This window comes from Triticum urartu, chromosome 7A, assembly GCF_056163025.1.
Source record: "Triticum urartu cultivar PI428250 chromosome 7A, HENAU_Tu73, whole genome shotgun sequence".
NCBI classification, from domain to species: domain Eukaryota; kingdom Viridiplantae; phylum Streptophyta; class Magnoliopsida; order Poales; family Poaceae; genus Triticum; species Triticum urartu.
In genome coordinates, this window is record NC_141879.1 from 696177502 (window position 1) to 696193905 (window position 16404).

General features: G+C 44.5%; 1 protein-coding gene across 5 annotated transcripts; it reads left to right on the forward strand.

Moving 5' to 3' along the window:
• The first annotated feature begins 8348 nt into the window (after nt 1-8348).
• LOC125530248 (RAF-like serine/threonine-protein kinase 20) lies at nt 8349-16071 on the forward strand. 5 transcript variants are annotated; one of them, XM_087533905.1, is made up of 9 exons: nt 8874-8892; nt 9498-9672; nt 10431-10635; nt 10808-10948; nt 11026-11189; nt 11313-11460; nt 15287-15409; nt 15515-15606; nt 15700-15879. In XM_087533905.1, exons 3-9 carry the CDS (start codon nt 10585-10587, stop codon nt 15737-15739), a joined length of 759 nt encoding a protein of 252 aa, XP_087390031.1. In that variant the 5' UTR covers nt 8874-8892; nt 9498-9672; nt 10431-10584; the 3' UTR covers nt 15740-15879. The 5 variants fall into 5 exon arrangements, with proteins under 5 accessions (XP_087390027.1, XP_087390028.1, XP_087390031.1 ...); XM_087533904.1 differs by having other exon boundaries at nt 15515-15602; nt 15681-15879; XM_087533903.1 differs by lacking the exon at nt 8874-8892 and having other exon boundaries at nt 15515-15602; nt 15700-16071.
• The last annotated feature ends 333 nt before the right edge of the window (nt 16072-16404 follow it).

Here is a 16404-nt window from a genome sequence, read left to right on the forward strand (position 1 = left end):
GAGCGACAACAGTCATGAACATGCATTAATATTAATCAAAATTGAGTGCAAGCATGAGTATGATATAATTCACCATGAACATAAATATCGTGGAGGCTATGTTGATTTTGTTTCAACTACATGCGTGAATATGTGCCAAGTCGAGCCACTCGAATTGTTCAAAGAAGGATACCACCCTATCATACCACATCACAACCATTTTAATGGCATATTGGCACGCAAGGTAAACCATTATAAACTCCTAGCTAATTAAGCATGGCATGAGCAACTATAATATCTAATTGTCATTGTAAACATGTTTAATTTATAATAGGCTGAATCAGGAACGATGAACTAATCATGTTTACAAAAACAAGATAGGTCGAGTTCATAGCAGCTTCTCTCATCTCAGTCAGTCCATCATATATTGTCATTATTGCCTTTCACTTGCACAACCAAAGGATGTGGATAATAATAATAGTGCATGTGCAGTGGACTAAGCTGGAATCTGCAATCATTTAATACAAGAGAGAAGACAAAGTAATATGAGCTCTTGGTTAAATCAACAATAATGCATATGAGAGCCACTCAACATTTTCATCATGAGCTTCTCTTCTCGACCCCTAAAGAAAAGAAAAGAAATAAAACTATTTACACGAGAAAGCTCCCAACAAGCAAAAGAAGAACGAGAAATCTTTTTGAGTTTTCTTTTAATTATTACTACTACAAGCATGAAAAGTAAATTAGCTAAAAGCAAAACTAATTTTTTTTGGTTTTTCCTAAGGTTTCTCAAACACACAAGAAGAAAGCTTAGAAAAAGAAAATAAACTAGCATGTATAGTACAATGAAAAAGTATGAGCACCGACAACTAGAATGAATGTGTGAACATGAATGTAATGTCGGTGAGAAATATGTACTCCCTCAAGCTTAGGCTTTTGGCCTAAGTTGGTCTATGGCCAGCACTGGCCTGGCGGATATCCAAAGTTGTAGATGTGGTCGTACTGAGATGTAGCGGCTACTGCCTGACGGGCTGCTTCCGTCCTCCTTTCATACTCGTTCGCCTCCTCCCTGGTTATAACATATCTCCTTTTTGCCTGAAAGTCAAAGCAGGAGCGGGAAGAGCAACATGGACAGTGCGGCGTCTGTCAAAGATTAGTCAATATTGGAGAGGCTATTCATTCCTCTTAACAAACTGATGACAAATTATAGCATTATAATCTAGATAAGCAGGAGGCAATTCCATATCATTTTCATGTATGCGTATATCAACATAATTAGCCACACGGGTTGCATAAATTCCACCAAACAAATCTTCACTAATACTGTTATGATGCAATCTTCGTGCAACAATAGCCACAAGTTGTATTGTTTATCTCCTAATACAATATTCTTGAGAACATTAAGATCGGGAACACACATGTGACAGGCTTCATCTTTAGTGAATATTTGGCACCATGCCAAACATTGGCATGCCTATTTTTGACACCAAACTAATTATGCTCATAGTTTTGTGATCTCCAGGACATCATGTGTTTTCGTCCCAAGCTGTACATGTTCTCCATAGAGCTGGCGAGAGGCGTCGGGTAGGGTGTCCTCGATGGCAGCATTGCTGCAAGGGGGAGGGGACTGCAGAGCAAGGTTTTTGAGTCAACGAGTCGTTCTGGGACAGCGTCTCCTGAATAGTAGACTCTACAGTCATGACTCGTCGACTAGTTGCTGAGTTGACTTTGTTTTATGACTCATCGACTAGTAAGGACTAGTCATTCGACTCAAACAATGCTGTAGAGGATGCAAATAGCATGGACAGCAGGACCGGCCAAGTCAGAAGAATCTGCTGTTGAACGGGATCCCTGAATGTCATGGTGGATCAAGAGGTTAGCGTCAGAGTTTATTCATCATTTGCTAATTTCTGGTGGGCCACCGCGACAAATATTGTCGTATATTCACCGGAGGCGAGCAGAGTCTGAATGTTTGAGCAAAGTATAAATGTATATATGACGTGTTTCAAATAATCTTTTAATGAAAACAAATTGAATATTTTCTATGTCTGAAGCAGTCTGGTACCAGCCGGCGTGATTGCATTACCATTATCTACTGTCCCTGCAAGGACACATTGTTTGGCACTTGAGCCAATCATTTCACTCATCGGTAACGCCTACCCACTTCGGGTGATGTAGATGCTCTAAAAGCACCATGGTTCAAAAAAGAAGAGAACATGTGTCAACACTTGAATCAAGTACATAGATTAGATGGAATAGCTACACTGAATAAGTAATTGAACGACAACAAACGTAGTTGAATATAAACGGAAACTAGTGATGATTATTCCGCGAGCCGTTCCAGATTTTCCGACAACTATGAAGCATCACCGTTTGTTATCTGAGATGCCTTGGATGCTGTCGGATCTGCCCTTAGTTTCAGTGATCTGCGACCATGCTCCGCTGTCTGAGTTTTGACAGTTTCTGGTGTGTTCCGTCTGACTAGCATGCCTAACATTGAAGGCAAATGATATCACGGCCTGCAAGTTGTTCGACCTGGAAACCAACGAGGAGATGGAGGTGTTGGACACCAAAGTGTTCCACATCCCCACTTGGTTCAACTTCCGCCGGCCACAATCAACCTCGACAACAAGATGTACGACTTATGCACCGGGATTGGAGTCTGTGTATGTCCACCTCGTTGCATTGTAAAGCAAGATGCCGTCGGCGCCCCCCGGCCAACTGTCGACCTTATCCTCCTTCTTGATAAGTTTGTCCATGTTGCAATGTGAACGAGGCGTTATGTTGAGTTCTGAAAAACAAGTTTTTATATATTTTATGTTTGCTTTTAATATCCGTGAAGTTCGGCAAGTAGAATACTGAGCCTGGGCCCATATATGTCAACCACATTCTTCTATTTGGGGACTTATAATTTATATTCTAATAAGGTTTTTCATGTTTTCTTTAAAATATTAAGGACGGCGTTACGCTTCGTCCGGGTGATAATCGAATCACATCGGCGGCCTTTGTAGCCGTTGGATGGTATGTATGGCACCCGTCCAATTTCCGTTGTGTGAGCACAAGCCGTTTGTAACATGGATCATGTTGCGCTTGGGGCCTTGCAACATGAGCCGTATTGCGCTCGTGGAGTCACCATGTAACGCGTGGATCTTTCATCACCCACTGCAACATGGACCATGTTGTGGTCACCCATTACAACATGGATCATATTGCAGCTACCTCCAGTTTGCATGCTGTGGGCCTTTGGTCACCCATTGCAACATTGACCATGTTGAGGTCCGCCATTACAACATGGACCATGTTGCGCTCACATATGGACATGGTCTTGCAAGGCCAGCACCATCACTAGACCTCGCAGTAGCGTCAACGACGATATTGTTATAACGCTTCCTGCCTCTGCATCAAAGCTCTCGGTTGGCATGGATTCGAGATCACACACACGACATAAATCCATGGCGCTCAGGGACTCCAACTGGAACTCCACCTGTGAGTTGGTCCATGGAATGGTCTCTATGTGGGCTGGGGGAGGAGGGGCGCTCGGGAAGAGGGCGCATCAGGGGATGAGTCATTGTGGTTCTCCACCCGGACTTAACTGCAAGATTTTATCCATGACACTAGCAGGAGGATAAGGTTGAGGAATAAAAGTGTGTGGGGAGCCATGAGACACGTGTCACCCGAACGAGGCGGATGACGAGGTGTGAGTAATCCGTTGGTTAATTATAAGTGTTTCCCAAATATTAAGTGTAGCAAGTCAACGAAACATCTACAATTTTAGGCTTCCTGGCCATATTGGTAGTATCTTAGCCGGTATCATACACTCGATAATAGCAAACATGCTGAAGAAGAGAGAGAGGGGGTTAGAGTAACATAGGTAGATACAATATCATGTTAAATGGTATGCTACTTTGTGTCATGCATGGCAATAAATATGATCATCTATGATACTACTTTATGATACTATGCACTATAATGGTAGTATCATATGCATGATACTAGTATATGATACTCCGCACTACGAGTACTCTTACACAATACTCCCTCCTTTTCGGTTTATAGGGCTTATCTCAAAATTTTAGTTTTTTCCATTTTATAAGGTTCAATTTGGTTGTTCCCCATCACATGTTCAAACTTCAAGGTACATTAAATCATTGCATGCAAGTATTAAGAGAAAACTGATCAATGCATGCACTTTATGCATGCATGCATTGCAATTAATGCATTCATAAACATAATTTTTTTGAGGAAAACAAGAGCATTAATTGGATACTTTTGCAAACTACAAAAATATTCCACCACTCATCATCTACCTTGGTTGGTGAGATTTTTGAATTGAGCCTTATAAATCAGAAAGGAGGGAGTATCCTCCTTGTCGATGAAATATTGTCCCCTGTATTTCTTCTGAACCACCTTCGATGTGCGTGCATATATATAGTTCTCAGCCACCATGGTTTATCCAACTCGCCAGAACAACTCCCATCTACCACAGTTTATTGCGACAAGCTAGCCAGAATAGCTCCGATCCCTCATGATTTATATAATGTGTTCTTGCAGCCAGACTAAAGAAAGATATGGGGATGTACCTCAAGAGACCTAGCCACCATGAAAAGTACTCCACTACTCCTCAAAACAATTCCCCTCAATTATTACCTTGTTATGATTGTGTGCGGAGACAATATAAACTACACATGTGCCGCACACACTATCACAAAATAGGTTAGATTTGGGAGGCCTTAGGAGAAGATCAGCTTGTGGCAACCAAGATCGCCGCGGTGTTTCTAGTTTGCACCGTTACTCTGTTGTACCACAGTACACGTGGTGTACATCAGAGCCTGTGAGCAAAAAATGTTAAACAACCGAAGTCCCGTGCTCTAGGGAAACTACAACTTCGATCTGTGAAGGGACACTACAACTTTGGTCTATGAAACGAAAGGAGGGTATGTGGTATGCGAATTTCCACAGCATGATTTGATAGAGCAGTCTCGAATAGTTATCCTATAGGGAAGCGGGCTTATGCTTTCTCCCTTGACGTGGTAGACCAGACTCTGCTGACAACTGGTCCGCGTAGCAGTTTTGGATCTTAACCTTTATGCAAAATGTAAATAAATATTTATGTGTTGTCTTAATAAAAAATTGCATGCATGCCTTTCTTTACTATAACATCAGATTATGCAATTGATCAAAGTTTATACCTCATGCATGTGAGCCTAGCAACTCCTCGCCGTGGAGCTCGCCACTCGGCAAGGGTGATTTTACCGTCTGGCTACCAAAGGCACATAGTAGTAGCGCGAGGTATAAAGGCCGTGCTGCTACCAAGTGGTCCTAAGTACAGGGTTTTTTAACAGCTCTAAAATCCACATATTCTCCCTCGAATCCCTCATCTCTCCCGTCTGTCTCCCCCCTCTCTCCCTAGGCTCACCCATGACACTCCTGCCCATGTGCGCCTCCTCCTCCATGGCGCCGAAGGAGGTCGACGCCTTGCGCCGCCAGCGTCAAGGTGCTCGCGGTCTTGCTCACGCCTCCATGCCACCTCGCCGGAGCACCTCCCTCCATCTCCTTTCTCTCTCCCTCGTTTCACTTTTTTCCTCTACCGTTCTAGTTTGACTGACCCTCCCATGGCCATGCCCATGTAGGTCGTCGCCATGGACGGCCAGGAGCTCTATGCCTTGGCCACACAGAGGAGCCCCACACCATCGCCTTGCTTTGCCCAGGATCTGGTCCCTCCCCAGAAGCAGCCACTGGATTGGTCTGCTGCTGCCCATCTGCGAATCCGGCGACCTCTGCCTTCACTGGATCGAACCGTTGCCCCATTGACAGCACACACGAGATCAAGAAAACTTGTATACTGTGTAAATACGCAGAAAAATTATTTTTCGAATTTAATAGTATTAGTGTGGTTCCCATACACATGCTACAGATAATTAGTTGTAGCGCGGGTGGCACCCCCGCTAGTACTAACAGACGTAGTAGTAGCGCTGGGTGTTATCTGTGATACTACTACCCATTAGCTGTAGCGCCCTAGTAGTAGCGCAGGTACCCGCGCCACTACTAGGCCTCTCCCTAGGCTACGACTTTGCCAACCATCCCTCCAAGATGTTCGACCTGGAAACTAATGAGGAGATGGAGGTGTTGGACACCAAAACGTTCAGCACCCCCACTTGGTTCAGCCTCCGCCGCCCACAACCAACCTCGACAACAAGATGTATGACGTATGCACTAGGATGTGAGAGTTTGATTATGTCCACCTCATTGCATTCCTAAGAAAGATGTCGTCAACGCCCCCATGGCCAACTCTGGTCCTTATCCTCCATGATATTGCAATGTGAAAGAAGCATTATGCTGAGTTCAAGAAGAACAACTTTTTGTTTTATCTTCCTTTTTAATATTCATGAAGTACAGCAAGTAAAATATTGAGCCTGGTCCATATATGTCAACCACATCCTTCTGCTTGGGGTTTTATAATTTATATTATAAGGTTTTGCATACAGTTTCTACAAAATATTAAGGATGGTGCTACGCTTCCGCCGGGTGATAATCAAATCACATCGCTCGCCGCCTTTGTACCGTTGGATGGTATGCATGGCAGCCGTCTCATTTCGGTCGTGTGAGCCGTGGCCGTTTGCAACATGGACCATGTTGCGCTCGAGGCTTTGAAGCACGAGCCGTGTTGTGCTTGTGCGGTCACCATGTAACGCGTGGGTCTTTGGTTAGCCACTGCAACATGGACCATGTTGTGGTCATCCATCACAACATGGATCATGTTGCGGCCACCACCAGCTTGCATGGTGTGGTCCTTTGGTCACCCATTGCAACATGGACCATGTTGAGGCCACCCATTACAACATGGACCACATTGCAGTCACATATGGACATGGTTTTGTAGGGCCAACACCATCACTAGACCTTGCAGTAGCGTCAATGACGATATTGTTGTAGCACTGCCTGCTTCTGCATCAAAGCTCTCAGTTGCCATTTGTTTGAGATCACACACATGACATAAATCCATGACGCTCGGGGTCTCCAAGTAGAACTCCACCTATGAGTTGGTCCATGGAACTATCTCTATGTGAGCTGGGGGAGGAGGGGTGCTTGGGAAAAGGGTGTATCAAGGGAAGAATCGTTGTGGGTCTCCACCCGAGCTTAACTGCCATATTTTATACATGGCACTAGAAGGAGGATAAGGTTGAGGAAGAAAAGTGTGTGGGGAGCCATGAGACACGTGTCACCCGAATGAGGCAGGTGACGAGGTGTGTGTAATCCGTTGGTTAATTATAAGTTTTTCCCAAATATAAAGTATAGCAAGTCAATAACCCATCTACAATGCTACAGACCATCCTCCTCGTCCATGAAATATTGTCCCCTTTATTTCTCTCACCCACCTTCGGTGTGCGCGCATATATATAGCTCTCATCCACCATGGTCTATAGATGCCAACTAGCCAAAACAAACTCCCATCTACTACCACAGTTTATAGCGACAAGCTAGCCAGAATAGCTCCTATCCATCATGGTTTATGTAACGTGTTCTTGCAGCCAGACTAAAGAAAGATATGGGGAATACATCTCAAGAGCTAGCCAAACGAAAACTATATATAATATGCTAAGGCATTAGGAAAAGATCAGCTTGTGGTCACCATGTTTGCAGTGTTGTATTTAGTTTGCACTGATACTCTATTGTATCACGGTGCACATGGTGCTTGTCAGAATCTGTGATCACACAAAAGGTTAAACAACCGAAATGCACTGCTATAGGGACATTAGAACTTCGATCTCTGAGGGGAACTCAACGTGGGTATGCCCTATGCAAATCCGTGGTTAAAAAATGTCTCTAATTTGTACACTTTAGAAAGACGAGGTTAGTTGGGAGCCTTTTCTTCTGAATCTTTGTCCTTTGTGGACCCTGCGGCGTGCAACGCCTGCCCTTTTGTACGCAGCGTACCCAACCCAATCCTTGCCAGTGAACTTTGGATTCGGTTGATGTGTTCGCTTGGTGTGTCGAGGCCAAACCGCTGGTGATGTTGTTGCTTCAGAGTTCGGATTTAAGCGCTTCCTATCTTCAGAATTGTGCTCCTCACTACATCTGAACCTACTATGATGCCATCAGTTTGCACCATATCTGAACCTGCTACGTTGCGCACGGGGCGACCCAATATTTCCTTATCAAATACCGAGTCCATCCGCGAAATTCTGGTGGGTCCCTCCATCGAAGTGACACTCTGTTACGCTTTACAGCATGCGGCACCGCCAGTCCCTCTAGCCACGGCCACCTCAGCCGGCCAGCAGCACGTGCCGCCGCTTCCACTGAGCTCCTCTTTCCTCCCCGAGCCCAACTCGCTGGCCTCTTGTAGCTATCAATCTGCTTTTGCTAAAGAGGAAAAAGCTACCAAGATGCTCACTCTCCTTTATTCCCCTGCATCAACCACTGCCGTCGACTAGCAGCATTCTTCTCGCCCCCGGCCGTTTCCAGGTATGTGCTTTCCCCATTGTATAGCTCTCCTCGAATTCCATCGATGATTTTGTGGAAACTCCATGTATCTTCGATGTCAACCGTGTAAATCATCATGGATCTTTGTTGTATGAGCCCGAAAAGTTATTCATCCAGACTATCTGATTTTATATTGTATTTTGGATCTTATTTGTTCAGTGTATATTTGTCTACTGGTAGATGTCAGCAAGGACTCCTTGATTGGTCTCAATTAAATACTAGCCTTTTCTACCCCAAATAAAATTAGTACCTTTTTCAAGTTTTTGTATATAAAAGGTATAAGTGTTCCTTCTTTCTTCCAGGAAAAACAACAGCATGGATTATGCAAGTTCAGAGACAACAGTTATGCCGCTAGATTTATTACGAGAAATTACTAATGATTTCTCCGAGGAGCGTAGGATTGGTAGCGGTTCCTATGGAAAGGTTTACCTGGTAAGGTTAATGATGTACATGGTTTCCTGAAAAAAAATCATAACTACGAGATCAGTTTAGCATGCAGAGTTTTGCCACCAATCGCTAACAAAACCATAACTAGGAGTTTCCCAGGCTTCCAGCTGCCTGAGGAGCCAGAAACAACAAAGCAAAGTAGCAGCGAACACAAAGGCTTTACGAATAATTTTTTATAACAGCACATAGGGTTGCAAAAGATATACCTGCATAACTACTTATGAACACCAGTTTCCTCAAGAAGGCTTTCCACTCAGTTTAGATCATCTCCTTCATCTTCAACTCGAGTAGCCCCCGGCAACATTTGACCCTCATTCCTCAGGAGTAACTTGTCAACCACCATTCCCCTTAGCATGATGTTGCAGTGCTTCCTGTTGCAGATGAACAGATCCTGAAAGCAGAGGAAAGCTATATTTATTCTCTACTGATCCTCATTATGATTAACTCACATAATTTATCTTACATTGCTCTTTTAACCATCACATAGCAGTAAATGATTTGGGTCACATTCCAACATAGCATTTTCTGCTTTACGTACGTTGTATATTTAACTATGTACAGCAAAAATAACCATGTGAAATGTTGGATAGGGAGTGCATCAACATGGCAAAAGGATTGCTGTGAAGATACTCTATGACATGCCAGGAATTGACGATGAGCAGTTTCAGAATGAGTTTAACAATCTTACAAGGCTCAGACACCAAAATATTGTGCGATTAGTTGGCTATTGCCACAATATTCAGGAAGTACAAGTAGAATACAAAGGTAAATTGGTTCTTGCTGAAAAGACACATAGAGCGCTCTGCTTGGAGTATATGTCTAATGGAAGCCTTGACAAGTATCTTTCTGGTAATGAAGATGTTTTTCTTGTTTTAGTTGGCATATTAATATATCAATTTAAAAATTTAGAGCTCGAGAATTCTCCTAATTTCGTTTTGCAGATGAGTGTGATAGATATGATTGGCAGACAGGCTATGGAATAATTAAGGGGATTTGCCAGGGTTTGAAATACCTCCACAATGAATTAAAACCTCCTATCTATCATTTAGATTTAAAACCAGCCAATGTATTACTGGATGAGAACATGGTTCCCAGAATCGCAGATTTTGGGATGTCAAGGCTCTTCAGAGATGAAAAAACACGAGCTACAAATAGTTCTTTAGGAACAATGTAAGCATTCTTAATGTCAACTGAATTTGAGAAGGTAACTTTATTTTTCATTAAATGTTTAATATTAGTAGCATTTATATATATGATGTGTGATGCAGTGGGTATTTACCGCCGGAATACATTTGCAATAATTTAATCTCAAATAAGTTCGACATATTCAGCTTGGGTGTTGTTATCATAAAGATAATGGCAGGACGTGCGGGCTACTTCAATAGCGCTAACATGTCTTCCCAGGAATTCAGTAATGTTGTAAGAGAACGTGTTATCTTTATCGAGATCATCTGTACGTATTTCATAAGTAATACTTCGGTTATACTAATATATTACCATTTTCCTGTTCTCTGAATCGGTAGGTGCAATTAATCTGGACAAATAGGCTACTTGAAACATCTAACCTGAGGAAGGCATATTCCGAACAAGTAAAGATATGCATCGAAATAGGTTTAAGTTGTGTGCAGGAGGACCGACACAAAAGGCCAACTATACAGGATATTGTTGATAAGCTGAATGCCACGGAAACAGAGTGTATCAAGAAATGACCTGTCGTTGATGTGCCAGGTGCGAATCAAGAGTCTCAAAATATGTAGTGCACCAACGGAACATATTATACTAATGGCCATGAATTTTCTTAGTTGGATTCAGCCGTAATGTACTTTAGACAAGTTCAACTATGGGGACAAGTCTAGTTACAAACTAATATTTTTCTACCAACAACATGTTCATGTTTCAGATTATAAAGGACGATGATCTCGAAGAGCTCCGTGAGCTCAGTTCTATTGATTATAAAATTGTATGTCATGGTAAATGGAGAGGCTCTGATGTTGCAATAAAAAGAACCAATCAGCAAGAGCGATGTTCTTCCGACAGACTGGTACAGTTCTCATATTTCAGATTTCTTTGTACTTGCTTATACTTGTCCCTTTACAGATACCTCCTGAATATTTGCAGCGGAATGAGTTTTGGAACGAAGTATCAAACCATGCAGGTCTACACCATCCCAATGTTGTGGCCTTTTATGGTATTGTTCTAGATGGACATGAGGGGTCCATTGCCACAGTTACAGAATACATGGTTAATGGCTCACTTAGGACGGCTTTGTGGAAGAATTCCATGTACGTCCACTATTTAGATGTCTAGCACTCTAGCATATCTCTTTTAAGTCTGCAATTTCTTAACAAAAAGAAATCTGTAATCTTACATGAAGTTCAATGGATTAATATTCTCTGCATACACAGGAGCCTTGGGCGACACAAGAGATTAATTATAGCCATGGATGCAGCTTTTGGAATGGAGTACTTGCATCACAAAAACATAGTGCACTTTGACCTCAAAAGTGACAATTTACATGTTAATTTAACGGATCCACTACGCCCAATATGCAAGGTAAGAATAACATTTCTTCTGCTTTATTCTATTGTTACCTTGTTCAACTTCATTATATTGCTAGACTACCATTCCGTCTCTTCTGTATCGCATTCTTGACATTCGATATTGGGAAATCCATAATATATTGACTTTCCAAATATTAGGCACTAGTGATGATTTTTAGGATCATATCCCCTCATACTTGCAGTTTGTTTCTAAGTTGGAACTTATAGTGCCTGCTGTGATAATCATATGGACATTTAGTTCGGTTGCACGATGATTGTTGATAGAATTACTACACGCAGGTCAGTATTTCTGGAAATCGCTGCTAGCTTGACGAAATAGCACCGGCGTCCAGAATCAGTGCGGCGCCGCTGGCTAACTATATTCCTCTAATGATTTCTTTACTAGTGTTCAGTGCAAAGTTGTGTGTAAATTTTTTATTTTTTATTTTTTTTCTTCTGAAAGTGCAATACCGATGTCACTATTACATTCTTACTTACAAACTTTTTGGAGACGTTTTTTTGTAAAAAAAAGTCACTATTATATACTTATTCTTGCATATTACAAAAAATAATAATTTATGTGTAAGTTGTTTGCCAATTTTGTCATTATGTTTTTTTACTTTCCTTTTTCTTAAAGGGTATACCAGTGCCGCTAATTCATTCTTTCTTAGAAACATTCATTGTTTCGATTTTTTGTTTAGTTTGTATTTAATTCAATTTTTTTCTTCAAGGGTAGTACATTTTCCAATAATTCATTCTTTCTTTGAAAATTTATAATTATTATTTTCTTTTAGTTTCTGTTTCATTTTCTTTCTTCTTAAAGGGTAATACCAAACCATTAATTCATTCATTCCTAGGGATTTTCCTTTTTGTAAAAAATCTACTATTATATGGTTATTCTTGCATATTCTACAAAAGCGCAATTTCTGTGGAAATTATGTGCAAATTTTGCAATTATGTTTTCTTTATTTTAAAGGGTAATATCAATGCCACCAATTTATTCATTCTTAGAACACTTCCCTTTTGTGTGAAAACTCTAATATTATATGCTTATTCTTGAGTATTAATAATATCTTTGTAAATTGTGTGCAAATTTTGTCATTCTGTTTTGCTTCATATTTTTCCTTAAAGGGAAAGAGCATCTACACTTGCGCCCCCAACATGCCCCCCAAGGCTCATTTTTTAGCGCCGGCACGAAAAAATCGGTCCAATCGCGCCTCCAAGGCCTTGTTTATCGCCGGTTTGGGCCGAAATAATAGGCGGCGAACCCGAGCCGAACCCAGGTCCCCGGGGGTCGCCTGGGGGCGCCGGATGAAGTGAAAAGGCGTGTGGGTCCGCTCTATCGGCGAGATAAGGCCCTTTTTCCCGCCGACCCCCCCCCCCCCCCGCGCTTTCCCCCCTTCTGCCCCTCTTCTCCCGCCACCGCCATTCTCCTCCATCTCCCCTTCATCCAGCCACCTCGTGCCACTACTGATGCCGATGCCACCCAGCCGAAGTAGAGGGCGCCACCGTCCAAACCACCAGGCATGTCGAACGGCGACTGGAAGGTGGAGGTTCAGCGCCGGGAGGTTGTCACCACCGACCGAAGGAACAGGCTAAACGCCAAGAAGGCCTGGGACAGGAGGGCAGCAGCGGCTGCAGCTGCGGCGGAGCAGACAGAGGCGTCTCGCGCGGGCAGAGGCATCTCGCACGGCCCGCACACCCCCTGGAGCCAGGGGAGCGTTGGGTCGCCACAGCCCTGGGGGTGCTCGCCCCTGCCTAGCTACGCCGACGGCAACGCACACGGCGGGTTCAACCCCAACATCACCTTTCCGCATGGCCACCCCGCCCAGCGCACGCCCTCACCCGCGTTCACCGGCGTCTGGTACCCCCCGTACGTACAAGTACTCACCGCCGGCTTACGCAGCCTCCCCGACACCGCCTCTACGCCGTGGCACGCTGCACTTCTCGCAAGCCTCGTCGTCACATCTCAGCAACCCTGACGCGACGGAAGCCGACATGGACGGCATCATCACGAGCGGCTCAGCCGCCGCCTCCCCTGGTTTCAATGCCCAAGACAATACAATGGACCTCACCGGCGACATGGACGACGAGCTGGACTATGGAGAGGAGGATGAGGAGGAGGAGGAGGAGGAACCGGCGCCTGCTCCAGCGAGGAAATGAAAAAGGAAGAAGCAGGCGGCGAGGACCGGCGAGCCACGCGTCAAGTGGGCATCCAAAGAAGACAAGTGCCTCACCGAAGCGTGGAAAACCGTCTGTCTCGACCCGATCACCGGCACGAACCAGAGCGTCGACACGTACTGGGAGCGCGTCAAGTCGGAGTTCGACGATCGCAACTTGGTCGCCCCTTCTTTGCCACCATCCACATGAAGCGCGGCTCGAAGGCCATTGCGAACCATTGGGCGCTCATCCAGGCTGCATGCAACAAATGGCATGGGATCGTTGAGGAGGTCGCGGCTCGCTTGGAAAGTGGCGCCAACATCGAGAGTCAGGTATGCACAGACGTCTGTCTCTCGCTCATTTTTTGCCGTGCCTCCCCAACAATTGTTCCTCGGCGTAGATGGTCTGAATGTTCGCCATGTACCGCCAGGACAGCAGCACCGACCAAGAGTTCAAGTACCTTCACGTCTTCTCCCGGATCGAGAAGTGCGAGAAGTGGGCGCACGTCTGGCGCACCCTCGCCAAGGCCAAGGATATGTACAAGCCGGGCGCGGCCGATGGGCGCCCGGACGAGACAACAAACTGGCCAAGTCGGCGGAGGATGCCGCACCGGCTACCGCGCGGCTGCAAGCATCCATCGAGCAATGCCTCGCCGACGCCAAGACCCACGCCGCCGAGAGGGAAGAGAAACCCGAGGCGCGGTGGTCGGCGTTGATGACGAACAGCGCCGTCAAGCTCGACCTGCTCCGGACCAATGTCGCCGCGAAGAAGAGGAACACCGACCTAGCATTCCTGATGGGGGGGACATGTTGACAATGGACAAGCAGTTCAAGGCGTGGTACCTGGCAGAGCGTTGCCTCATCCTGAACCGGATGCCGTCGGCGGCCGCGCCAACTCCCTCGCCGACCCCAACGCCGCCGCCAAGCCCGAGCGATGATGCCTCCACACACCCAACACAGAAACCGCACCGACGCCGACCAGCCCGCACACGCCGACTCCCGCCAGTCTGACACCGGAGGTCGACGCCGCCGTTTGATGCATTGCCTACACGTCCTTTCTTTTGAACGCCGAACTTTTTATTGATCGCTGAACTGTGGCATGGTGATCGCCGAACTGATCGCCGGACTTGTGGCACTGATCACCGAACTTGCGGCGTTTTTTGGGTAGCGAGAATGGACAAGTTTGAATTTATGATGTCTTGGGGGCGGCACCTGGGGACGTGGCTGGGAACTAGATCGCCCCCAGGGCCAGAAAAGCGCCGGTCGAAGGGCCAAAATAGCGTCGGGCGGTGCGTTGGGTGCTGAACGAGTGGAGATGCTCTAATACCAATGTTACTATTTCATCCTTTTTTAGAAAACTTCATTATTTTGATTTTATTTTAATTTCACTTACATTTTCTTTCTTCAAATACCATTGCCACTAATTCATTCTTTCCTTCTGAATTTTGGCTTCTGAAAATTTTCAACTATTACTGGATCAGTTACTCAACATTCATACCAGATTAAGGCTTCCATTTAATTAATTTTTTTCATTGCCACATGCAAATGCAACATTGCGTATATATGCAAACTGTCAAGAAACTGGATCGGCCCATGCGAACAAATTAGCTTTCATAGTATCATTTATGCTAACACCATTTTTTTATATCTAATTTGCAGTGATTCTCTTGGATGATGCAGGTTGGTGATCTTGGACTTTCCAAAGTAAAGTGCCAGACGCTCATCTCTTCTGGTGTGAGTGGAATGCTTCCATGGATGGCCCCAGAACTTCTGAATGGGACTACCAGCTTGGTCCCTGAAAAGGTCTGCTAATCCATCTCTGTCTGTATGTCTCATATAGATACCTATATCCAGCCAAGTTAGCGTACAACTCGCACATTGGATTACTGTCTGACATGTTTCCCTCAGGTTGACGTCTACTCTTTTGGGATTGTTCTGTGGGAAATCCTCACGGGAGAAGAGCCATATGCAGGTTTACATTACGGTGCTATTCTTGGTAGGTACAAAATCAGTCATCGTGTGAATATGTGATTCCCTCCTAGAAAATGTATTTGCATTGAAATTTTGATAGAAGACTGTGGTTTTACTGTCAGGTGGTATTGTGATGAACACTCTGCGGCCGCCGGTGCCTGACTCATGTGACCCAGAGTGGAGATCTCTGATGGAACAATGCTGGGCGACAGAACCATTACAACGCCCAAGCTTTACCCAGATTGCTGCTAGATTGCGCTCCATGGCTGCAGCCAAGAAGGCGCAGCCCTACGGTAACTGAATTCTGGAGCATCGCCGATAAGTTCTTACATTTGAGAATTCAGTGCTCAAACTACTGAAATATACTCCGTCAGTCCCAAAATAAGTGACTCCGTCCATTTTTCGATAGAATGGTAGAATTTTTTGTACAGACACAAAAAATATGTTGGCAAGTAGTAGAGAAGATGAGAATATTGTAAGTCACTTTTAGATCATTGACACAGCCCTGACCAACACAATAGAGTTGTTCCAAGTAAAACTAAAAGCGAAATTAAGAAAACATGGTTGTATTTGTCGTCAGTGCGTGAGCGTAACCCAAGGGCATATATAGCCCTGCAGAAGAAGAGCTAGCATATAGAGAGAGAGGGTCAACAGCAGGTGCATGAACATAAGCAAATGGGGCTAGGCGAATTAACATATGTGAGAAGACAAAATGGAGCTATTCATCACTATGTTAGGGTACAGTTGCCCCTGCTGTATCTCCGGAGTCCGGAGTAACACAAAACCATAGCAAGGTAGTAGGTACCTTTAGGTAAAACACAACAAAT